The sequence below is a fragment of the Neofelis nebulosa genome, chromosome 7 (genome assembly GCF_028018385.1).
Source record: "Neofelis nebulosa isolate mNeoNeb1 chromosome 7, mNeoNeb1.pri, whole genome shotgun sequence".
NCBI lineage: Eukaryota > Metazoa > Chordata > Mammalia > Carnivora > Felidae > Neofelis > Neofelis nebulosa.
The window spans coordinates 85,935,368-85,961,106 of NC_080788.1; the positions used below are offsets into that span (position 1 = coordinate 85,935,368).

Consider the following 25,739-nt stretch of genomic DNA (forward strand, 5'->3'; position numbering starts at 1 on the left):
CTGGATTTCCTTAATAATGTTTAGTATGAAAGTGTTGGAAATTATTTGTGGATTAAATAGTTTGTTTTTCTGGTGGCGCCTGGGTGGCTCAATTGGTTAAGCGTCCAACTTCAGCTCAGGTCATGATCTCATGGTTTGTGAGTCTGAGTCCTGGGTCAGGCTCTGCACTGACAGCTTGGAGCTTGGAGCTTGGAGCTTGGAGCCTGGAGCCTGCTTTGGATTGATTCTGTGTCTCCCTCTCTAGCTCTGCCCCTCCTCCACTCACACTCTGTCTCTCTCTCTCTCTCTCTCAAAAATAAATAAACATTTAAAAAAATTAAAAAAAAAAAACAAATAATGAAGCACTGTTAAATTTTAGCAGCCTGTGTAACATGACCTAGACAGACTAGAGTTCTAATAGCAAAATGTATGACAAACAAGTTAGCAATTTTAAGAACTCATTCAAAGAAAGGTTTGTAAACTTAATTTCCGGTGAGAATCCCACATTACTTAATTAGAAAATAATAAGAAACAGTTGCAAAAGTATGAAGAAAGTCAGGTGCCCACGTGCTTATGTTTTTTAAATTCCTTCTTTCATTAAAGTATTATTTTTGGCAATAAAAGTTAATTTGCTTAAGAACAATTACTGAGATTTCTGGCTTCTCTCTAATCCATTTATCAGGAAAATGGAGACTGTTCAGCCTAAGTTACCAAATGCTTAAAAGTAAGTGCTTAAAAGTAAGTTACACTTAAAACTTAGTGTAAGAATAAAGGACAGGGAGAGCATGCTTGCCTAGACACCTCTATTACTTGTAGAGCTTTAAAAAAAAAAAAAAAGTGGGGCGCCTGGGTGGCGCAGTCGGTTAAGCGTCCGACTTCAGCCAGGTCACGATCTCGCGGTCCGTGAGTTCGAGCCCCGCGTCGAGCTCTGGGCTGACGGCTCGGAGCCTGGAGCCTGTTTCCGATTCTGTGTCTCCCTCTCTCTCTGCCCCTCCCCCGTTCATGCTCTGTCTCTCTCTGTCCCAAAAATAAATTAAAAACGTTGAAAAAAAAAAAAAATTAAAAAAAAAAAAAAAAAGTGCTTGTACAACCTCCAAAATATTCTATCAAAACCTGAGGCAGATGCCTGGGAAAAAATATTATTTCAATTGTTACACATGAGTCTGTCATTAAGAACTAATGAGAATGATATACAGCAAATGCCTTTGAACTAGTCCCCAGAGCTTAAGAAGAACTCTTCAAGGATATTCAGCTATACAACTAGTTTAGTTTATATAAAGCTGTACCATATAGCATCACACAACAGTGTAGGGAAAATGGACACCTAAACAAGAATACTGGAGGAGAAAAAAGGGCTGGATGGAGATAGGGTACTTTGAAAATTGATGGTCCATTTAAAAAAATCTTAGTGTTAAAAATAAGAGGAATTAAACAGACTTTCCTTTTATCCTCATAAGTATTCAAGAGTATCAGGTAAATATTTTTCTGGAGAACTCTACTTCTAACCAAGAACTAGAGTGACTGTATGTATTTTCATTGTTTTTTTGGTGAAGCCAGTTACAGAAACCTCAACTCCTGACCTTAAATGATGTGCTCAGGAAATATTTTGAGTTCATTAAGCCTGTTCATATGAGGGAGAGATATAAAACTACGAAAAACCTTTTTTCCTGGGGCGCCTGGGTGGCTAAGTCAGCTAAGAGTCCGACTTTTGGTTTCTGCTCAGCTCATGATCTCATGGTTCAGGAGTTTGAGCCCCGCATCCAGCTCACACTGCCAGTGTGGAGCCTGCTTGGGATTCTCCTCTGTCTGCCCCTTCCCCACTCTCCCTCAAATAAATAAACTTAAAACAAAACCAAACCTTTTTTCCTACGTAATTCACTTTCCTTACTAATTTTCTCTGAACATTAAGCTATTCTTTTTTTAATGAAAAAAAATTTTTTTTTATTTGAGAGAGAGCAAGCATGTGCAAGTTGAGAAGAGGGGCAGTGAGAGAGAGAGAAAGAATCTCCAGCAGGTTCCACACTCAGCACGAAGCCTGAGACAGGGCCTCATCCCATCACCCAGGGATCATGACCTGAGCCGAAATTAAGAGTCAGATGGTCAAGTGACCAAGCCACCTAGGTGCCCCTGTACATTAAACTGTTCCACAGTAAAATTTACTCAAAACCTTGTAACATAAGTTACAAACATAAGTAAATAGTTTGCTTGAGAATCTAAGACTGGCAATTTTCTTTTTAAAATTTAGGACTATTTTTTTAAAATCTCTTCATTCTGAACCTCTTTTTCTTTTCCCTATCTGTCCCCATCACTGTCCCACCTCCTTACTGCCTCAGTGCAACCTAACACCCGAAGAAGCAAATGCTTAGGCCTTCAATTTGCCTCCAACAATCAGAGGCAATGAAGAAAAAAATCCAACAATTCAGAATTCTACTATATAAGTTTATATAAGAATAATCCTGTCCAATTTTCACAGCTAATTTTTAAATTTATAAGGTTAGTTCAATGCTTCCAAATTTGTTCTCTCTGGAACCTTAATGCTATAGAACCTGAATATGTGTACCTGGAAAAGTTCTCCATGCTTACATAAGTTTGAGAAATAAACACGTGCGTATGCGTGTGCGTGCGCGCGTGCGTGCGTGTCTGTGTCTCTTTTTAAAAAAACTGACTTCTGGGGGCCTTTAATATATTGATATACACTATAAATCTTTAATCCATTGGATACTTATTAACATCTCCTGGATAGGGATGTAAATTTATACAACCAATATGGAATATGCTGAATTCACAAGTTACTTATCAGTTTTTGCTGCTACTTTCCATGTTCTTTGTATCTTTTAAGTCTTTTTTTTTTTTTTTTTTTTTTTTAAACGTCTTTTATTTATTTTTTGGGGACAGAGAGAGACAGAGCATGAACGGGGGAGGCGCAGAGAGAGAGGGAGACACAGAATCGGAAACAGGCTCCAGGCTCCGAGCCATCAGCCCAGAGCCCGACGCGGGGCTCGAACTCACGGACCGCGAGATCGTGACCTGGCTGAAGTCGGACGCTTAACCGACTGCGCCACCCAGGCGCCCCGTATCTTTTAAGTCTTAAAAGAAAAAGGATTTTTATTCAAAATAACTAAGTCTAATTACGCTTTTATATTTTATATGTACACATGCACAAAAAACTGGAGGTATCTGTATTTTAAGTTATCAGTAAATAAGCACTCAGAAGATTATGTATATTTTCATATACTTTTCTACATAATCCATATTTTCTGAAATTAACATTATTTTGATAATCAAAGATAAAGTCTGTTTTTGATTTAGTGACTGGTGTCTCACCATTATCTAACTCTTTAAATCTAACACAGAATGCATGTTACCCCAAATGGGGGAAATGAAAGCAACAACAAATAAAACCTCAATTTAGAAAATTCCTTTCAAACATTCTTCATAGAACACCTCCCCCATTAAGCCATTAAAATTATTAACCTCTTTCTGAATTACATAAATGTGAAGGATTCTGAAATAGGAACTTATCCCAGTTAAGGCATTACCTCACAGAATTTTAAAAGGAACAATCTCACCTTTAAACTTTTAAAAAAGATTTCAGCACTTAACATGCATATTTGCCAAAATATTAGACATATTACAGAATATGTCTAAGTATTTATCAATCAAGGCATCCTAAACCAGAAAACACAAACATATCACATCCAATAATTGAATATTTTATTTTCTCATTTTTAGAAAAGTAAAATAATAAGGTTTTTTTTTTCATTTACAATATTTTCAAAGAACACCAACCACAAGAGTGTCTGTGTACCTACATATATTTAACCCTCAATATGTACCCCCTTGGTTTGGGTGAAATCTGATCTTAATGAGGTTACAGATGATGGAAAGGACTTCACCGGAAATATCATTATTAATAAAAATGCACTTTCCGTTGCATAAGCTTTCAATCCATTAGGAAGTGAAAGGATGCAGAGATGCGTTGTTTAAAAGACAAAAAAAAATCAACCTCACCAAATGAGGCAATGTCAGGGACACACTCATAAGAGTGATAAGGAAGTACCCAAGAAAGGGGTGCCTGGGTGGCTTAGTCAGTTAAGTGTCCAACTTTGGCTCAGGTCATGACTTCTTAGTTCCTGTGTTCAAACCTTGTATCAGGCTCTGTGCTGACAGTTCAGAGCCTGTAGCCTGCTTCGGATTCTGTCTACCTCTACCTCTCCCCCACTCCCACTCTCTCTCTCAAAAAGGAATAAACATTAAAAAAACTAATGTACCCAAGAATGTACAAGTAATTTTCTTTGAACTAGCACATTTTGCATAGTAATTATTCGACACATTTGCTTCTAAGAACAACACTGTATGATTTTACTCACACAAAATTCTTTTTAAAAAAACTAATCTACGGTGATAGAAATCAAAAGTGATTGTGTGGGGAGGAGGGATACTGACTTCAAAGTGTCACTAGAGAATTTGAGGGGTAATGGAAATGTTCTATATTTTGTTTGGGATGATGGTTAATAGGAGTGTGTAGATTCTCAAAACTCATTGAACTGAACCCAGAATCTGTACATTTTATTACATGGTAATTAAACCTTATTAAAGAGCAGACCATCTTATCCTCGTACTGGGCATCAAGGACCTGAGGCAGAACTGGAAAAATGACCAAATGTTGAGGTTCCTTGAAAACTGGAGCTTTACATAATGATTTATTTGGTTTAAAAATGAGTTCTTAGAATCCTAAATACTATTATACTCTAATATAAATACAAAGATTTATTCCAAAGCAACTCTTAAGATTATATACTTTTCTCATTTATTGATTCCCCTTGCTTACTTCCATTACTACAGATGATGGAGATGCATTACTCAAGATTTACCATATCATTAGTCAAAACAATGGGAAATTAAAAGCCAAGGCTCTGATTGTTATCTTCCAAGTCATCTTTAGTCAGACATAATGACATAAATATACATTACTACTCCTTTTACCACCTGAGAAGAAACCACTCAAAGGTAAACAAAAAAATTTACAACCCAAAATATTGGACATTGGCACAGCACTAAACTTAGCACTTCCAGAATGAACTGCAAGGACAGCATTAGAATTCAAATAACTCAAAATGTTGATTTCTCAACCACTTTCCCAATTTCCCACACCTCCCCCAAAGAAATTAACTTTGAAGAGTTTATTTGATTAAGCAAAATTTGAAAGCAGGATTAAAAAGTGAAAAGGGTGGTGCAGAAATTAGCAGAGGTGGCACTACCTGAAAGCTCATCAGAAAGGGGAGTGAGAACAATATCAGGCAAGAAGGGTTTGGAAGTATGGATCAGAACAGGAGCACTTTTAGCACTGCGTATATAGGCCGATGGCAGAGCACATTCACCAATGGATCGGCTTCTCATGGCTTTAAAAAAGGAAAAGAAAGAAGTGGGGAAGGAAAAAAGAAGAGTGACTATAATGAAAGGCTTGTGTCACAGAAAAAGCAGCAACAGAGAAAACTAAAAGATACAAAGGAAGGAAATTTTAAATTAAAACATTTCAGCACGGCAAATACTGGCAAGCTGTAAGAAAAGAAATCAGAGAACACATGACATTTCGAATGTAAAGTTTTTGGTGTAAAGCAGGAAAATGTTTCTTTATTATTAGCAGTTACAATGATATAGCATTAAAAATCAGCAGACACTTTAAATTAGCACTATGTTCTCAAAACCAAGGGTTGGAAAGTTCATTTAATGGAAACACTGAAAAGAATCCAACATCATTAGTTCAAAGAAATTTTGGTACTATATTTGGGCATTTCTTAGAGCCATTCTGAGACATTCTTCTTAATGAAGCTGAATTCTAAAAACAAATAATTTCTAATTTCATACTCTTCCCTAACAAAGTTTTGAAGTCACTCATTTTTAGAACATTTTATAATCTAAAGGATTGAATCTCATGGTTACTGTTAAATCTTGGTAGGAGAAGAATGCTTACTCCAATCAGTATCTCCTATTTATATTAAAGTGTAACAGCATAATTTAAAATTTTTAAGTAGAAATATATACAGAAAACTGAATTTGCGATCTGGATGAAAAATCAAGTTACTGAGAAAAATAAACAAGTTTGTGGTAATTCAAAATCTTAAGCATACAATGTAACTTTATAAAGTTCTTAAAGATAAACTTAAAAACTGGATTACTTTTCAAAAATTACATTTGTAGTTGTATTTGGTAGTCTCTAAGGAGTCACCAGTTCATAAAATTAAAGGCAGATTTTAGCAGACTTAAAAATAAATTAACAATCAAGTTTATACTTTCCAAACATGTTTTTAACTTAACTTTTAGTTTAGGGATTCTTAAATGACGTTATATATACTGTTACGTATGAATAGAGGACTTAAAAGAAACAATACTGCATAATATCCAGTATAATAGTGATGGTAAAAAAAAATGTGAACATTAATATCATTTCAAAATCTTAGGTTTCCTGCTTACTGGAAACTCTTGGTTCCCTGACGCCTAAATTCCTTAGTCTATCACACAAGGCCTATGTGACCTTATACTAACTATACTAACCACTGAAACTGCATCTCCTCTCTCTATTCTCATATGTTGCTGCCACAGAGATTTTTATAATGTTCCCTGAAATGTTCATGCTCTTTCACAACAGCATGGCTTTGTGAGTTCATAATATCCTCGGTCTTCTCTTCCTCCTGAAACTCCTTACTCAAAATGTCATCTCACCTGTGAAGCTTTTCAGACTCTCCCATGTGATTAACTTACAAGCAATATGGCAATGAACAAAATAATTAAAAATCCCTGCTTTTGCAAACCTTACAATCTATTTTTAGTGGATTATATGTTTTTTATGTCAGCCCCCCAACTTTTCAAACACACAACTATATCCTCTTATCTTTATAATCCTAGTGCTTGGCATATATGAGCTCAACAAAGCTTTACTGAATGAATACTCTATTTGGGGAGTCCAGCATAATTATGTAAAAAACAACAGTTTCGGTTGTGAACATATGGAGGAGAAAATCAAAGAAAGTATTCACAGAAAACTAAATATATGTCATAGCTTATAACTATACATTTTTCAAAAACTTTATTAATGTTGGCAAATAAAGATTCTTTAAGAGAAGCTTTTAGGTAAATTTATGTGCAGCAAAACATGGAGGATTGGATTATATTAGTGGCAACAATCTGCCTTTGGTGTATGGTTTGTCAAGTAATATGTTAAAGATAACTGTATTTTGGGGTGCCTGGATGGCTCAGTCTGTTGAGTGTCCAACTTCCCCTCCGGTCGTGATCTCACAGTTTGTGAATTCAAGCCCTGCGTCAGGCTCTCTGCTTTTAGTGTGGAACTTGCTTTAGATTTCTGTCCCCCTCTCTTCTGCACCTCCCCTGTTCTCTTTCTCTCAAAAATAAATAAACATTAAAAAAAAAAAAAAGTAACTATTTTAGAATTGAACTCACATACAAAATGTCAGAATCTCGTCTTATGTGTTTTCCTACTAGTTTCTTCTCCTTAAGAAAATGACACAATTTTACAATCTAACGTGAAACACAGCTATGCGGACTTCAAGATCATCATTCATTCAATCTTACTAGAGCAAAGACACAAACATATAGGCAAAATATGTAGTGGTTATTAACACAAAAGATTAAAATACCATCTACAATTATAATCAGATGTGACTTTTAGAGATACTTATTTTAAAATTACATTGATTCTTTTAAAACTAATTTGATTCAATTTTCAATTCTACAGAAGAATTACAAGTTTTCTTCTATTTTTTTCTCCCTTGAGTTACATAATTCCTTGGAGATTACAACTCCTCCTGTTCCTTCTTTCCTATCACCAACTTGAAGAGCCTGAGCATTTCCCTCGGAACTTTCTACAAACACAGTGGTTCAAGTATGTTATGATTCTGAATGAATTCTACACAAATGTACCCCTCTATTTTTCATTATACTGTAGGTCTTTATACATACTTAAAATTTTGCCTAGTGCCTCACAACCGTGTAACCTGCACTATAGAAAGTTATTTACAATGAATTAGCTACTGGGATTTTGAGGGATTTACTAATCTAAAGCTTAAGTCAGAAATCTCTATTAAGCCACTGAAATTCCAACTGCCACATACATTCCTAAGCCACATGCATGAGTGATTTTAAATCTGTAATATGTGTTTTATGTAGATGAAAGGGCAGTATGAAAAATATAACATCAAAAAGTAAAAACAAATTTTCACACATATAAGCTGTCAATTTTTGAAGGCTTCTTATCTTTACCCCTCTCAAAAAGGTGAATAAAAAAGAAAAATAGACACACTCCACATAAATTCATCTTGGATCATAAAATATACACATTATGTCAAAAACTGTGACCTTCACTAGAGAATTCCCATGCAGCATACAAAATTCATGAACAGCAAACGTAACACATCACTAAAAGCACACAAACACAAAACAAATAGGAGGAAGGCAAATCTGGCCTTTTCTCATTTCTAAAATGTAACACATATTTCTCCATTTTTATAATTAAATAAAATTCACATCATACATACATGTCTGTCCACTGGCAGAAATACGTTTATAAGTGCCCAAACTTAGGCGCAATATTATAATAAACATAAACCAAGAGGAAAATCTGAAAACAGAAACAGTGATATATTTGTTCCAACAGTCGAATACCAGCTCCTAAATCATAACTATAAACACATTATTACTTCTCACGAATGTATTCTAAAGTAAGTCCTAAATTCACTGCATCCTTTAATGTGTTGGCATAAGCAAAACCTTAGATAGGAGTAGTGATGAGAGACTTACTAAAATGTATACACTCTCTCAGAAATTTAATTTTTAACTGTGTACATTCACTATGAACATAAAAAAAAATTTTAAGAAAATATATATCCAAACACTATCCTAAATTAATCTGCTGCCCTTTTCAGTATTCTCCAACTTTACGCAGGCACCTTTCTTAACAAAATTCTTAATGCTTTAACTTTTTATTTGATAGGTTTGTCAATGAACAGGCCAGATAAGGTTGTTCTGACATAGGTACCAGAAAGTATTCATAGTCAGGCATGAATTTAAGAGGAGTATTTTACTCATTATATGCTCTTTAAAGATTAGAAATATGCCAACATGTTAATAATTATCTCATTGATGCTTCTTAAAAATTTTTTTACATTTTAAATTTTACATTCCACACTAAGCATAAATTACTACTATAATCAGAAAAATTATATAAGGAACTTTGAAAAAAATACAAGCTTTAAGTAAAACAGTAAAATTTTAAACTTAAAAGAACAATTCTGTCCTAAACAATACACAAATATTTTCATTAAATGTGACATTAATATAAAATGAAGACAGACATTTCAGATGTAACCAATATCTTCCTAAGAATCTCAAAGTGATTCTATACCAAACTTTAAATATTCTATCAATTTTAATTCATCAATATCCTTTTTCCTTGTATCATTTTTTTCCTTCTTGCTTGACACAGACAATTAATATAATTCTATACTTATTTTATAGGCAGAAAACAATTGTGAAAATATAATTCTTTTGAAGGATTTAAAATTAACCATGATTTTTAATTATTTTAACTTTCTTTAAAATTAAGTGTTTTTCACTGATTACCATCAAATATAGATACATTTCTACAAAAAATGCTCCTGCCATAAAAATCATAAATTGTAAAGCCTAAGGTAACTTCAAGCTATTTTGTTTCAGGCATATAAGGTATTATCATTCCCATTACACAGATGAAGTAAATAAAGCCTAGAAAGTTCAGTAAATTGTTTAAAATTATCTAGCTATTCAGTGATGAAGGAGAGTGAAAGAGATTAGGACAAAGCCTGCTAGCCTGCTTATTTTTCATTTCGGCACTCTTTCTATTACAATTCAGACCAAGTTATAAGTCTCTGAGAGCAAAAGGAGTAAGATGGTAGCTAGGTCCAGAATATACTGAGTGATCCTACATCCATGGGAAATTCTTCCCATCATTGCTCCTTTGCTGCTATTTCCAAGATTACAAACTTTCTTCCATGTCTGTTAAGAGCAGCAAGGAACTTAGCAATAGACTCCAACTTGGTCTCAGGTATCTGCAATTAGAGAGCATAAATTCCTAGTTGAAAGTTTTTTTAAGCCAATCTAATTATATAATTGTAGCACTGAAAGGCTACAGTGAAAATTAGCTACCCTAATTCTCCATGTTTGTGAATATCTTCACTTATAAGAAAGTATACCAGTTAATGCATTAGTTCTGTAAAGTGAAGCACAGTTTTACTTCTTCAATTCTGCAAAATAACAGTTTAAGATTATAGATACCTACAGTAAAATAAACTACATAAAAATGATGATGTAAAATAGATCTTAACAGCATAAAGGGATAACACAGCATGTCATCAGACTCTAAGTAGTACTGAAAAAAAGGTTTTGCTACAGAAGTTTTTTCTTTAACAACAAAAGTTAACTGGTAAGAAAACTACATATTTACATACATTGTTACTAAGGACTATAAACATATCGCCCTATACAAGTCTCATTATTTTAAAGAGTACATACCAACAGTTTTTTGCCGTACTATACTCCTTGCCTTTTCAGTTCCTGGGGACCCAGTAGTTGTTGCACTTCTCTGTCTCATTGGGGCTTGGCCAGGCTGATCACGACTCCATCCTCTAGAAAATGACTTGTCAACTGAAACTTTCTGAAATTCATGTCCAACTCCTAGAAATGTAGATTTTCAATCTAAGTATACGGTCACCTGATCAATAATCTCTTCAAATTATGTGGGCTACCTTGTCTCAGATCTCAGGTTTACTCACATTGTATTATAAAGTATCAAGTTAAATGCTCGTGTGCTGTTAAGGCTTTTTTGAACTTCATCTTACTTCACATTCCAAAACTGATACAGAATTCTACAAATACACCATCAAAAATAAACTATTATTAAATCCTCTGCCATCCACTTGGCTCCATTAAAAAAGAAACATTTGGACAAGCAAAAAAGGTTAAGAGATGAGCTAACCAAAAGCCATCCTGTGGTCGAATAAATCTCTTCTCTGCCAATAATAGTCCCTTGGGACATAAATAGCCCAGGAAAAAGTAGTTTGGTCACATAATTAACTACCATGGGCTACTGTTAAGTATGAAATGTGACTCAGATATAATCTCTAGCTACCGACTAATTATTAAGAATGAAAAATACTAATACATCAAGGATTATAAAAACACATATTAACAATATAATCACTATGTCCTGTCCCCCTCCCCCTTTGTAATACTCACTAGATACATAATCTACATTTAGGGAATGTTTGCTTTCGGTTAAAACTAAGAAAATGCTTTCAAAACAATTTTCCAAATAATTCTTTTTAAATAGAGTAATATGAAATCACCTAAATTCTAACAAAAAAAAAAAAAACCCCATATAATAAAAAGGGAGAGTATTTTGGTTAATTATTAAAAATAAAATATTTAAGATTCTAAATTATTTAAATTTTAGCTAGACATGTACAGAACACTTTATTTCTCATCAAAATTAGTAATGATTTTAAGTTTCTTCAAGAAAAATTACAAGGCACTTACATGTTTTATTGTTGAAAAGTTTTAAACTTCTGGGTAAATGCAAGAGGGAATAGTTCAGAGAAAACATGACTTTTTTATCCTCACCCATCTCCCTGGCTTCACCCATCTTCCCAGACCAAATTATTTAAGCAAATTTACGTGGAACATCTCTGTGGACAACTCTTACCTTTCCCTTTGTGCTTTTTTTGCTTCTGTTCACTCAGCTTATCCAATGGTAAATCACTGAGATCCAAACTATATAAATTTCTAGCTAAAACTTTAGTTAGTGTTTCCATAGTCAGTGACCACTCAGTGGCTAACTCCTCCCAATAGGTCAATGATGATAATACTGAGAGTAAGTCATCCCATAGTTCTCGAGAGATGTACACATTTAGATTTGCTTTGATCCAGGCAACGATAAGAGTCTATAAAGACAAATAATAACCATGAAATATGTTCAAGTTCAGATATTCAATTATAAAAATATTACCCAAAACAAGCAGAATTTTAAACCACATAATACCCATGATGCTTTCTTGGTACATAATACTTGTAAAAGTAATCCATGCAACCATTAGTATCTACTATTAATTTCTTTTCAACAATGGCCAACTCCCAACATTCTAAGCAATGTGGGCAAGTTATCAAAACTGAAAAGAAATATCCCTAAAGTTGTAACTATCCTTCATGCTGTATTGCATTAATGTTAAATAAAATAAATGCTGCTTAAAAAGAGTCTCCACACTACTAAGTGTTGAAATTATTGACTAGTTAATGGTTACTGAGCTAAATTAACCAAAACCTACAGTCTCAAATTGAAGATGAAAATCAGTATATAACTTGAATATTCCAAAAAAAATAAGTTATTAGAGATATACTTAATGAAATTTCCTGAAAAATTGTATGTAAACTGAAGAATTAAATTAAGTTTAATTCTGAAGACACCAGAAGAATTAAAGGTGTTCTATAATAAATCCAGTCATAGAATAAAAAAATTATTAGTTAAAGGGCAGAAATTTCTGATCAGTCATTACTCCTAAGATTATATGGATTTCTACTAAAGACAGAACCTCCTACTGAAACAAGTCATGAAGATTTTTTGAAAGCTTCACTCTATATTTTATACTAAAAATTTCACATGTTTATACTTTAAATATAAGCTGAAAATGAGCAGAGCTTATAGTAGAGAAAATAACCAGTGATTCTCCATTCTAAATTTAAACATTCACACCACAATAAACTTATTCCACATAGCAAGCTAAAATTGCCTTCCTATAGCTCTCAAAATTAGTTTAGTTCTAACAACTGAGAAATCTTTTTAAAAAGGGCTAATGAAGGGGATGCCTGAGTGACTCAGTAGGTTAAAGCATCCAACTTTCAGCTCAGGTCATGATCTCATGGTTCGTGGATTCATGAGTTCTGGCCCCACATCAGGCTCTCTGCTGTCAGTGCAGAACCTGCTTCATATCCTCTATCTCCCTCTCCTTCTGTCCCTCCCCCACTCGCTCTATCCCACTCTCTCACAAAAATAAACAAACACTAAAAAAGGGCGAGGGGTAATGAAGTTAAGAAGAGTTTAGATAATAAATATAACTGGTTTCAAAAGATTATTCACTACCAGCATAAAATTTTAGGCAAATGAGCACATTTAAAAATAGTAATAATTTGAAAGACTATACTTATGGACAAGAATTAGATCTGAGATAGCTTTTATCTATGATATTAAGAACCATTTTATCCATGTATTTGTAGTTAATGTGTCATCTTAAGAATATATTATTTTGCTATTTTCCAAAGAATCCATGATACATTTAAAGTCAGTACTCTATCCTCAGGTTGGAAAACACAGTAATTCTTATTTAATCAAACTACCACTGATACTTAAGATAAAGACTTGAATAAAGTCTTATAGAAGCAGCACGATAAGAAAGAATTTTTATTATCAACTACTTTTTCACTACTACAAACAACATAAAACAAAGTTTTGCTTTTCTAACAATGCCATTGATTTGGAAACTCATAAAGCAAACAATCAGGCCATTACTCATGAAGCTCTCTGGCAGCTTTTTGCAAGCATGTAAATATGCCACACAAGAGAGAAAGTTCAGTATCATCAGCCTGTTTCAATGCTTTTTCACAGACTTGGTATTTCCTTCACTCTGATACTAGGTTGTGAGTGTCTATGTACGGCAAATAGCCTTTTCAGCTAAGCACTTTTAATTTAGTTCTACAAAAGATCCTTTAATGTGAAATGATCTTTAAGTTATCCCAAGGAACAAGTACAGGGCTCAATGAATCTTATAAAAATACATATCTGTCCATCTATTTATCTATTTATTTATTTATTTTTATTGCCTGGAAAAGTGGTCCTGCAAGTCGACCTGCCAAGGTCATATTTTTTTTCCCCTGGAACTGTAGAAAAGCTTGTGATGGCATCTTCAGTACAGACTCCGTGACTCTGAGCAACACAAGCAGCATCTGTTCCCTTAAAGTAAAAAAATTAATTAATGTTTCCTTCTTGAATATGTTTGTTTTTGGTTAACGAATAACTTTAAAACTAATATTTATTATAAAATGTATTATCTTTCCATAACTCAAATATCAAATATCTTTCAAATTTTTAGAATTCTTTAAATGTTAAAACTAAAAATTCCATTTTATAAACTATACCAGCCATTTTAAAACCATTTTTCATTCATAAAACCCTCCCATCAAATAAAAATGTATGCAAAGCTGATGAATTGGAGGTGAGAATGTGGAGACTGCTCCCATCCCCCAACCCCTGAAAATGAAGTAATGACTGACTTTAGGGAGCTGTCTGAAGAACACTCTAGCTATACAATTTGGTTCTACCTTGATGCCTATTCATCTACTTCATCTTTATAATATGGAGAACAAGTACACATCTACAAGTGTACCAGGAGCAATGTCTAACTACGAGACATTTTAGGATCAATAGATCATAGTGATCCTGACAAGTAATCAAGGACCATCCTTTTTAATTTGGCCATTTTTTAACCCTTTATTCTCCTTGTGTACTCCAAGTCAAGCCTATCCTAATATTTTCTCTACCTTGCCTCTTTCTCCTAGATGCTTATTATTAAGACCATAAAACTACCTTATTTGCACCTGATAATTTGGAAACTGATTCAACCACATGTGAAATGGGTATTTCAGTTTGGGTACACAGCCAGGCTAACAGTCCAATTCCCTATCACAGCCTCCTCTTTGGTTTGTTTGCAAGCCCATTCCAGGCATAGCAATATGTGGGACAGTCCATGTGAGAAATGTGGCAGAGGCAGCAAGAGATCACAGATCTAGATTCGTAATTTTTTGGGGAAGGGAGGGCAGATTAAGATAGAAAAGTATCACTCAGTGAAAAATATCCTAAATTTATTAACAAATAAATATATGCATTCATTCATAAGATAGAAATCAAAGTTGCCACATTTGTAATCTTAGGCTTCTAGCTTAGCTGTATGAAATGAAAAGCTATTTGAAATCAACTACATATGCAATAAAGTATACATTTTCCAAATAAATCTTACATGATTTGTGGTCAAATCAACACTCACTCATCTATAACCTTTTACTTTGAAATATAATAATGATTTTAATTCATAAAATCTTGTAAATTCAATGTAAATATGTGAGTAATCTCTCATAATACTATCACTTCTAGGGAACTTATACAAAATTTTTTTTAATTCTAAAATCGTGTTCCATATAGCAGTTCTCTCACTTTAACCTGGCTCAACAGCACTGATATACAGTACATTAAAAAAAAAAAAGGAAAGGGGGCAGGAGACTAACAAAAGAATGGTCCAAAATAGTACAGTTACTGATTAATCATAACCTAGGCTCAGATGTCATAAGGACCGCAATTCAAATCTCAGCTATGTGAACAAAATTGTGTGCCTAAGAATCACCATGTAAAACAGATTATCTACCTCAGAGTTGCTACAAGCATTAAGAAAATGCATGTATAGTGCTTAAAGATACCTGGCATAGAAAAGTGTTCCAATTAAGTTAATAACAAACTACTTCCAGATGTAACTATATCAACGTTGCTAATAAAGAATTTTTTCAAAATAAAGTCATTTTTCCACATGCAGCAAAACATATATTAAGCATGCTCTTTCACTAAGTACTCCCACTTTTTAAGAATAAGTCAAAGGAGAAAAATGATGTATGTATAAGGATGATCACTGTCTTGTCTCCACCCAAAAACAAAATGAAATAACTACATATCCATCAAAAGATGACTGGTTAAGAAAATTATGGTACATGCAAACAGCATAATACTATATTATGACTATGTATATGGTTTGGTGAACCAAATATTCATCAAAGGGCAAAACAATGACTACCTCTAGAGAGTGAGCTTTGGGGAAACTTTAATTTTCTTTTTACAACTTTTCTTCATTTGATTTTTACAATGAACATGTATCATTTTTGCAAAAACTGAAGAGCTGCTCTTTTCCCCAAAAGGCCTATTTTTCCATTCAATTAAACAAATATTTATAGAGTACAAGTAATATATAAAATTCTATGCTCACAAACATAGGAAATATAAAAACAAAGACAACCAAGATATACTTTTTAGGGCCTCTCAATTCAGAGATAAACAGACAATTTATACAAGTAATTTAGGAATTAAGACAATTTTGACAAGAACTGTAACAGGTATAAACACAGAATGAAAAGAAGTGAAGTGAGGGGAAAGAATGTAAGTAAGGATATGTGGAAAAAGGAAGGTGAAATCTAAGCACAGTTATTACAACAGAAAAACATGGCAAGAATTAGGTATTCTTAAAAAAGGTTCAAGAATGTGTGCAGGAGAAGAGCAATTTGGTAAAGCTGGGAACTGGATTCCATTCTGCAGGGTGGAGTTTAGACTTAAAAGAGAGACAGAAAAGTAGGCAGGGATCTCACTGTACATGGCCTTGAATGTCAGGTTGAGGAATAAAGCATTCTTACATTTAATCATTTCCGTATACTTTCATTCACACATGCATAATTTCATTTATTCATGAATGTATTCATTCGGGAGAGTAGGGTGGGGGTGTCCACTTTAAAATATAATCCAAGAAGGTTGACCAAAAATGTCTGAGATAAAGTGGAGACTATTGTCATCCTAATTATTACATTAAATATTTCTCCATTCATTAATAGAAGCCTCTACAATACTGTGACAAGCTCTACTCACAGACACTATCCCTCTAAAAATTATATTCATATACACAATCAAAAAAAAATAAAGGATAAATATTTTTTACCAAGTTTTTTTGTCCATTGATACTTGCACAACCATGAACCGATAAATGTTAAGAATGCGTTTACACATATCTGTGTGCTCATCCAGAAGGTTTTTAATTTCATTTGCAGGTTCAAGAAGAAATATGTTTGATGAGTTTATAATAAACACCTAAGACAAAAGAAATAATTAGCTATTCATTATAAAATTAATAGCAAATTTCATATTCAGAGAAAAAAATAAATTTAGATGCTGATTACTGGGTGATCTAGACTATAGGTTAATTCTAACCCTATTTCTACCCCAGCTTGACATTTGAAACTTAAACTCATTAAACAATTGTTTTTATGTTTATCTAGACAAATAAAAAATCACTACTAGGCACCCAAGAAAAAGAAACCAAGTGAAAAAAATTAACCAAGTGAAAAACAGCATTTTTAAAAACTGAGAGCTTTAATATAATAACTCTACTGCTGTCATAAAATGAACCAATAAAAGAAAAACTGTTTCGAATAAAAGATGATACGTAAATCAAGAACAATTTTCACAATACCATCTATCCTTTCTTTTCATGTTTATAGGCTAAGTGTGTTTATCTGCTTTGGTAATAACAAACTGCATGAATAGATCATATACTATAGTACTACTAATGAGGATCCATTAATATACATCTTTAATTTATTGTAAAGAAATAAAAAGTTTGTTATAATCAAATCATTTATTGTATTTTGTTATTGAAGACAAAGTTATTATAATGGTTGACAGGTGTGTACAAAGGCTCTTGAGGACACTTTGGAAGCACAGAACATTATATCTATTGTGAACCTTGGACATTTAGATCTTCTATACCCATAATTCTGATTTAAATCTCCTGGATGAACTACATAATAAAACATAGTTGTGAGAAAAGAATATTAAGCTAACTTTAAAATAGCGAAGATGGGGCACCTGAGTGGCTCAGTCAGTTAAGCGGCCAACTCTGGCTCGGGTCATGATCTCACGGCTTATGATTTTGAGCCCCGCATCAGGCTCTGCGCTGTTAACTCAGAGCCTACAGCCTGCTTCGGATTCTGTGTCTCCCTCTCTCCTCCCCTGCTCATGCTCTGTCTCTGTCTCTCAAAAAAATGAATAAATGAATAAATGTTTTAATAAATTAAAAAAAATAGTGAATAGATGACTCTGTAAGTCTACCAACACTGACCAAGTAGGCACAAATAAAAATTAGACATAAAATAAGGACATAACAATATATCCAGTAGAGAATTTTAACATGATAGTTTCAATGGATAACTTTATTTGAATAAAACTGAAAAAATTTTAAATGTATTTTTTTTGTAGACAAACATAAATTGCTAAAACTAACTCAAGAAGAAATAAAAAAGATGCATACATCAATAATCATGAAAAGACCTGGTTATCAAAGCCTCCTTGATTCATCCCTGAACACCAGGCCTAGACACCTTTACTGGCAAAGTTTTGCCTAGCATGGAAGATGATTCCTATTTTAATTTTTTTTTTTTTAACGTTTATTTATTTTTGAGACAGAGAGAGACAGAGCATGAACGGGGGAGGGGCAGAGAGAGAGGGAGACACAGAATCGGAAGCAGGCTCCAGGCTCTGAGTCATCAGCCCAGAGCTCGACGCGGGGCTCGAACTCACGGACCGCGAGATCGTGACCTGAGCCAAAGTCGGATGCTCAACCGACTGAGCCACCCAGGCGCCCCGATGATTCCTATTTTAAACAAACTGTTTCAGAGACAAAAAAAAAAAGGAGAACTACCCAATTAATTTTTATAAAACTATAATCCTGCTCTCAAAAAAAGACATGAACTATATAAGAAAAGGAAGTAAGAGACCAATATCACTTGTGCTCAAATAGACAAAAGTACTGAGAAGATAGTGGCAATTCAAATTGATCAAAGTATCATACATATTTTATGACCAAGTAGTATTTACCCCAGAAATTTAAGAATACCTTGACATTAGAAAAGTCTATTAACAAAGAATACCCTATAAACAGACTAAAATGGAAAAAAGGATGATCATCACAACGTATGCAGAAAAAGCATCTAGCACTTACTATTTAAAAAAAAAGAAACAGCAAACTAAGAAAAAAGGTAAAATTCCTTAATCTGAAAAAGAGCACATATCAAGAACTATAACAAATGATATAACAGCAATTAAACCTAAGAAGTACTGGCAAAAGCCAAGAATAAGACCAAAGTACTCGCTATCACCTCATTACCCCTGGAGGACCCAGTAAAGTGTAAAAGGAAAGCTGGAAGGGGGCAGGGAGAGGATACAAAGGAATATAAATATGAATGAATTGTAAAAGGAAAGATAAAACAACTATGAGCAATTTGGGAGAAAAGCAGTCCAGACAAAAGAAAAAGCAAGTTTAAAGGACCTGAGGTGAAAGCCTACCTCGCATATTTAAGGAACAGCAAGGACTATAGACATAGAGTGGAGTGAAGAAGTGGGGAAGCAACTGGGTAATGATGTTGAGAAACAGAACCAGAGCATGTGAGAACTTCTTACACTCAACAGTGGTAAAAGAATGTTTTTCTTCTCAAACTGTGCAGACCAATCCTATTGTAAAATACAATATAAATGAACTAACAGGAAAAAGGAAATGAAAAAACACATATAAAAATATAAACACAAACTTCAACAAAATCAAGAGATATATTAAATGACTTAAGTTACTAAATTCTTACTCTCAATTTTTTAATTATCTTATAGTCTATGGGCCACATTCTGAGGAGCCTTGATGTAAAGCCTTATAGACCATTAGAAATACTTTTGCTTTTATGCTTAGTGATAATGCAAAACCAGTGGACAGGTTTGAGTACAAAAATGACATGATCTGGGGCGCCTGGGTGGCGCAGTCGGTTAAGCGTCCGACTTCAGCCAGGTCACGATCTCGCGGTCTGTGAGTTCGAGCCCCGCGTCAGGCTCTGGGCTGATGGCTCGGAGCCTGGAGCCTGTTTCCGATTCTGTGTCTCCCTCTCTCTCTGCCCCTCCCCCGTTCATGCTCTGTCTCTCTCTGTCCCAAAAGTAAATTAAAAAAAAAAAAAGTTGAAAAAAAAAAAAATGACATGATCTGACTTAACAGCATCCCTCTGGCGACTGTGTTGAGAACATACTGGCATGATGGGTGGGCAAGAGCAAAAGCAAGGATACTGATTAGGAGTTTACTGCAATAACTCAGATGAAAAATTATGGAGGCTTGGACACAAGAGGTAGCGTGAGTGTTGAACAGCTAATAGATAGGAGTATTCTGCATACATTCTTAAGATGGCCAGGATTTGGTATCAAATTAGACGTAGGATATAAAAGAGACACAGGAGACAAGGTGGCTTGAACAACTGAAAAACGTGCTATAAACGAAACAAAGAAAACTGCAGGAACAGCATGTTTGCTGAGCAAGGTGAGAAGCCAAATTTTAGATGCATCAAGTTTGAGATGTCTATTAGATAGCTAAGTGAAGATGCTACCTTGGCATTTGAATAATTGAGTTCAAGGCTCTTAGAGTTCAGACAAGAGGTCTCAGACTAGAAACAAAACTGTAGAAGTTGCAGTAAATAGCATTTAAAGCCAGAAGAATGGATGAGATCAAACAGGAGAATAGAAAGATCCAAGAACTGATTCTTGGGCACTTCAACATGAATAGTCAGGGAGATATGAAAAAATCAGTAAAGGGGCACCTGGGTGGCTCGGTCGGTTAAGCGTCTGACTTCAGCTCAGGTCATGATCTCACAGCTCATGAGTTTGAGCCACACAGCTCTTTGCTTACAGCTCAGAGCCTGGAGCCTGCTTTGGATTCTGTGTCTCCCTCTCTCTCGCTCTCTCCGCCCCTACCCAGCTCATGCTCTGCACTCTCTCTCTCTCTCTCTCTAAAATAAATAAACATTAAAAAAAAATTTTTTTTAAAACCAGTAAAAAATTCTGAAAAGTGACCACTGAGTTGGGAGAAATACAGGAGGGATGCTACTCTGAAGGCCAAGTGAAGTTTTAATAGGGAGGGAATGGTATTCTGTCAAATGCTCCTGACAAGTCCAGTAAGATTAGGATTGAAAAATGTACATCTAGGGGCGGCTGGGTGGCTCAGTCAGTTGAGCATCCAACTTCGGCTCAGGTCATGATCTCACGGTTGATGAGTTCGAGCCCCACATCGGGCTCTGTGCTGATAGCTCAGGGCCTGGAGCCTGCTTCAGATCTGTGTCTCCCTCTCTCTGTGCTCCTCCCCTGCTCACACTCTCTCTCTCTCTCAAAAATAAATAAATATTAAAAAAATAAATTAAAATAAATAAAAAGAAAAATGTACATCTGATTTAACAATGTGGAGGTCACATGTGGCCTTGACAAGAACAGTCTGATTTAAAAAATGAATGACTACAATGAACTCCTACAAATCAATATGAAAAAGACAACCCAACAGAATAAGGGAAAAAGCATACAAATAGGCAATTCATAAGAAAATGCTCAATTTCAACGGTGATGAAATTAAATGAAAACAAGGAAACACAAACTTAAAAAAATAACATTTCACATATATGAGGCAGCAAAATTAAAATCTAACTATATAGTGGGGAAGATACAAGGAAATGAGAACTCGCAAACACTACCAAAGAAAACGTAAATTATTATAATCACATTGGAGGACAATTCGGTAGTAACAGTAAAGTAAGGCTGATAATGTACAACTTCTCCAACCTGGTAGCTCCACTTCTGAGTATATAACCTAGAGAAATTCTCCCAGAGAGTACAAAAAAACCAACAACCCACAACCATATGTAAGAATGCTCCATGCAGCACTATCTGATAGTGAGAAATTGGAAACAACTTAAAAAGCATCAACAGAAAAATGAGTTAAGTAAAATGTGAAATAACCATAAATTGCAATACCAGAAAGTAGCTAAAATGAATGAACTACAGCTATGTATCAACAACACATCTCAAAAACACGTGTAATACAAAAAGAAAGTACCAGATGACAGCACACCATGACACAATTTATATAAACTTTAAAGCTGTAATACATATAAATTAGGAAGCAAAAGTTAAGGAAAAAACAAAATTAATATGTCCTAAGGATAACTGATAAACATGGGTACTGATTTTATTAAAAAATTATACTGTACACTGAAATACTTAAACATATATTTGAAATATTTAATGATTATTTTATTGTATTTTTAAAAAACAACCAAGAAGTGAACCACCTGCAAGACTGCCTGGGTACCAGCTCGTATGTTTTGTTCTGTGGCTTCTTCGGAGGCATTATGAAGAACATCTTGGTAGGTGCCATTTTTTGTCCAAGTAGAATTTCGAACATGATCAGCAACATCAGTCCCATTTTCCTGAAGAAAAATACCAAGTTTTTCATATTTCATTAAGAATGCTACAACAAGATAATAAGCTGAAGAAGTAAACTGGAAATTATTGGGTCCTCCTACTAAGCATCTTCTCAAAATAAATGTTTCATTTGATTACAAAAGCAATATATGTTCACTGTGAAAAAGGTTCTTCCCATTGACAAAAACAAAAAGAAAACAAAAAGTCATCCCTAAGAGTCAGACAGAAATTTTATCATTTCAGATATAGGGACATTTTTCTATGGATATAATGTATGAATCTCCCTTCTGTAACTCACACACTTAAGAACAGGATTATATTACAGTTCTGTAAAACATGAATTCCATTCTAAAGTAAATGACAGAATCCAAATAACTTATTTTTAAAAAATTTTTTAACGTTTATTTATTATTGAGACAGAGACACAGCATGAGCACGGGAGGGGCAGAAAGAGGGGGAGACACAGAATCTGAAGCAAGCTCCAGGCTTTGAGCTGTCAGCACAGAACCCGACGCAGGGCTTGAACTCAGAAACCCCAAGATCATGACCTGAGCTGAAGTCGGATGCTTAACCGACTGAGCCACCCAGGCGCTCCTAAATAACTTATTTTTTAATGTTTATTTATTTTTAAGAGACAGAGAGCGTGAGTGGAGGAGGTGAAGAGAGAGAGAGGATAGTGGATCCAAAGTGGGCTCTGTGCTGACAGCAGCAAGCCTGACGCGGGGCTCGAATCCATGAACCATGAAATCATGACCTGAGCTGAAGTCGGACGCTCAACTGACAGAGCCACCCAGGTGCCCTTGGAATCCAAATAACTTAAATAAATAAACAGAAAACAGTTTCTATTTGTTTTACTTTAGAGTATTAAAATTCTTATTACCCAAAGACAGAGAATATTAGGTACTTCAAACCACTAAGACTGTATCTTTCTGCCTGAGTGTTAGCTGTCAAACGCCTTGCAGACTAAGGAGTTCCTTTAGGTGAAAAGCCGCAAAAACAGACTCAGTTTTGTTCTCTTTTATTTATTAATTTTTGTAAGTTTCTTTCTAGCTGTTTTCTGCTTTTGGTCATTCCTCAACATCTTCAAACAGTCTCTTGTTTTCTTGAATATTCTGTCTAGAGCTTTTAAGTGCAATATGCAGGGGATTTATTAGTCTAATACAAACTACTCTGCCATTACCGAAGTAATGGAAATCAGGCTCTGTCTGCACAGCCAACACAATATACCACAGTATACTATACCCCTTCTCTTAAGCCTCATAATCCTATGATCAGATATCTACTGAACATTTCTTCCTGAATGACCTAAAAGCACCTCCAACTCAAAATACTTAAAAGTTTATTAACCATGTCCTCCCCATTCTTACCAACCCCTCTAGGCACCATAGTCACCACCACCAAACTTGCTTTTGTAAAAATTCCTAGTCATATGTGAATGGCAACTACCCTGTTGCAAAAGAAACAAACTTGGGACATCTCCCCACTCCTCATTTCTCTCAGCCAATTAATCATCAAGGCGTATTGATTTTACCACCGAAGCAGCTCATATCTGTCTTCTCCCTTGTATTTCCATTGCAATTTCTACTGTCCTGGGTACTTATGTCCCTTCTGGACATTGCTAATATTTCCTAACTAGTCTCCCCGCCTCCAATCTACCTTCCATTCTGGGCTTGACATGATCTTCTGAAATACATAACTATCCATGCCATTCTTCTATTCATAATCCTTCAAAGGCTTTCCGTTATAATGTAATCCAAGTCACTACAATGGCATATAAATTCTGGCATACACATATAGTATGTACATACAGAATGTATATATATAATATATATATAGTTATGTACAGTAGATATATTTAGGTTCTCTCACATCTTTGTAGATGCTATTCACACCATGTGGTTCCTTCCCTATTTGTTACATGCACTTCATATTATACTACCTCCTGCATGAAGACTTCTCTAAGCCTAAGTAGAGTTAGGTATTCCCTATTTCAGACTCTAGGATCATAGCAATATTCTTTTATAATATTTATTTTTCATGTTTGTCTTCTGGCTAAACCAAAAGTTATGTGAAGGTAGAAAAGATGTCTTTTCATGTTTGTATCTCCAACATTGGTTCTCCATGAGGGTATTACAATATTTTACAGGGCACTCTAGGAGTTTGCTGTCACAAGAATGGAGAATACTACTGAGATTTAATAGGATGAGCCAGGGAATGTTAAACATATTACAAAATGCATGACAGTTTGCGCACACACACACACACACACGGTATTACATGTCTTTTAAGTATCTCACAGATACTAAGTGAATAAAAAAACACATGTATAATTATCCTAATCTGTAACAACTCCATTTTATAATTAAAACCAAATTTTAAATCATTATTATATATATTAAATTTATCAGAAATATAAATCAGTGATTTATATTCGCTGACAGCTCAGAGCCTGGAGCCTGCTTCAGATTCTGTGTCTTCTCTCTCTCTCTCTCTCTCTCTCTCTCCCTCCCTCCCCTACTTGCACTCTTGTCTCCCTCTCTCAAAAATAAACATTAAAAAAAATTAAAAAAAAAAAGAATTTATGCTTAAAGAATAAATGATACCAGGTACTCAAATTTCACTTCTCTGTCTTCCCTCCTCTTTTTTTCCTCTATGAGTAAACTCCAGTCTCATCATAGACCAGCTTATTCTACACTTAAGGATTTTTTTTTTTTACACTGCAATGAGCAATCGTATGAAAATTTCCAAGAAAGAATTCAGAATATTCTGGGTTTGTGATAAGTACCAAACTCCTAGAATAAGGCAGGTTAAGGGAGAATTGTAGTTTGGTAAGCATCCTTAAGGAATATGTATTATAACATTCATTTTTATCTAATGCCAGTTTTATATATTTTACCTTTTTTACTTAAGTATAATTGACATACAATTATTTATACAAGTTTCAGGTATACAACATGGTGGTTCGACATTTATATACATTATAAAATGATCACCACAATAAGTGGAGTTACCATCTGTCACCTTACAAAGTTATTATAATTCTACTAACTATATCCCCTATGCTGTACTTTATATCCCTGTAACTATTTTATAATTTGATGTTTGTAGCTCTTAATCTCTTTCACCTATTTGGCTTATCTCTCCCACCTTTCCTCCCTCTGGCAACCACTGGCTGGTTCTCTATATTTATGAGTCTGGTCCTGTTTTATTTCTTCATTTGTTTTGTTTTTTAGAATCTACATCTAAGTAAAATTAAATGGCATTTCTCTTTCCCTGACCTACTTCACTTAGCATAATACCCTCTGGGTCCATCCGTGTTGTCGTAAATGGCAAGATTTCATTCTGTTTTAGATCTAAGTAACATCTATTGTGTGTGTGTGTGTTAACAGAGAGAGCACATTTTCTTTATCTATTCATCTACCAATGGGCACGGAGTTGTTTCCATATCTTGACTACTGAAAATGATGCTGCAATGAACATAGGAATGCATATAACTTTTTGAATTAGTGTTTTCATTTTTTCAGTTAAATATACCCAGAAATGGAATTAATGGATCATATGGTATTATTTATAATTTTTC

At 34.4% G+C, this 25,739-nt stretch overlaps 1 protein-coding gene across 7 annotated transcripts in view; it reads right to left on the minus strand.

Moving 5' to 3' along the window:
• Positions 1 to 25,739, minus strand: part of RALGAPA1 (Ral GTPase activating protein catalytic subunit alpha 1) — a 280,983-nt gene that overhangs the window by 167,809 nt on the left and 87,435 nt on the right. For 5 of the 7 annotated variants that reach the window (XR_009264389.1, XM_058738825.1, XM_058738829.1 and 2 more), the window contains exons 12-17: positions 22,027 to 22,164; positions 16,824 to 16,972; positions 13,900 to 14,029; positions 11,732 to 11,969; positions 10,543 to 10,704; positions 5,241 to 5,381 (exon numbers count right to left, since the gene is read on the minus strand). Coding sequence is in view for 6 of the 7 variants with exons in the window: in XM_058738825.1 (XP_058594808.1) it covers positions 5,241 to 5,381; positions 10,543 to 10,704; positions 11,732 to 11,969; positions 13,900 to 14,029; positions 16,824 to 16,972; positions 22,027 to 22,164 (958 nt within the window). In the remaining variant the exon portion in view is untranslated. The remainder of the gene's footprint in view (positions 1 to 5,240; positions 5,382 to 10,542; positions 10,705 to 11,731; positions 11,970 to 13,899; positions 14,030 to 16,823; positions 16,973 to 22,026; positions 22,165 to 25,739) is intronic. The other 2 variants (XM_058738826.1, XM_058738830.1) reach the window with 1 other exon arrangement.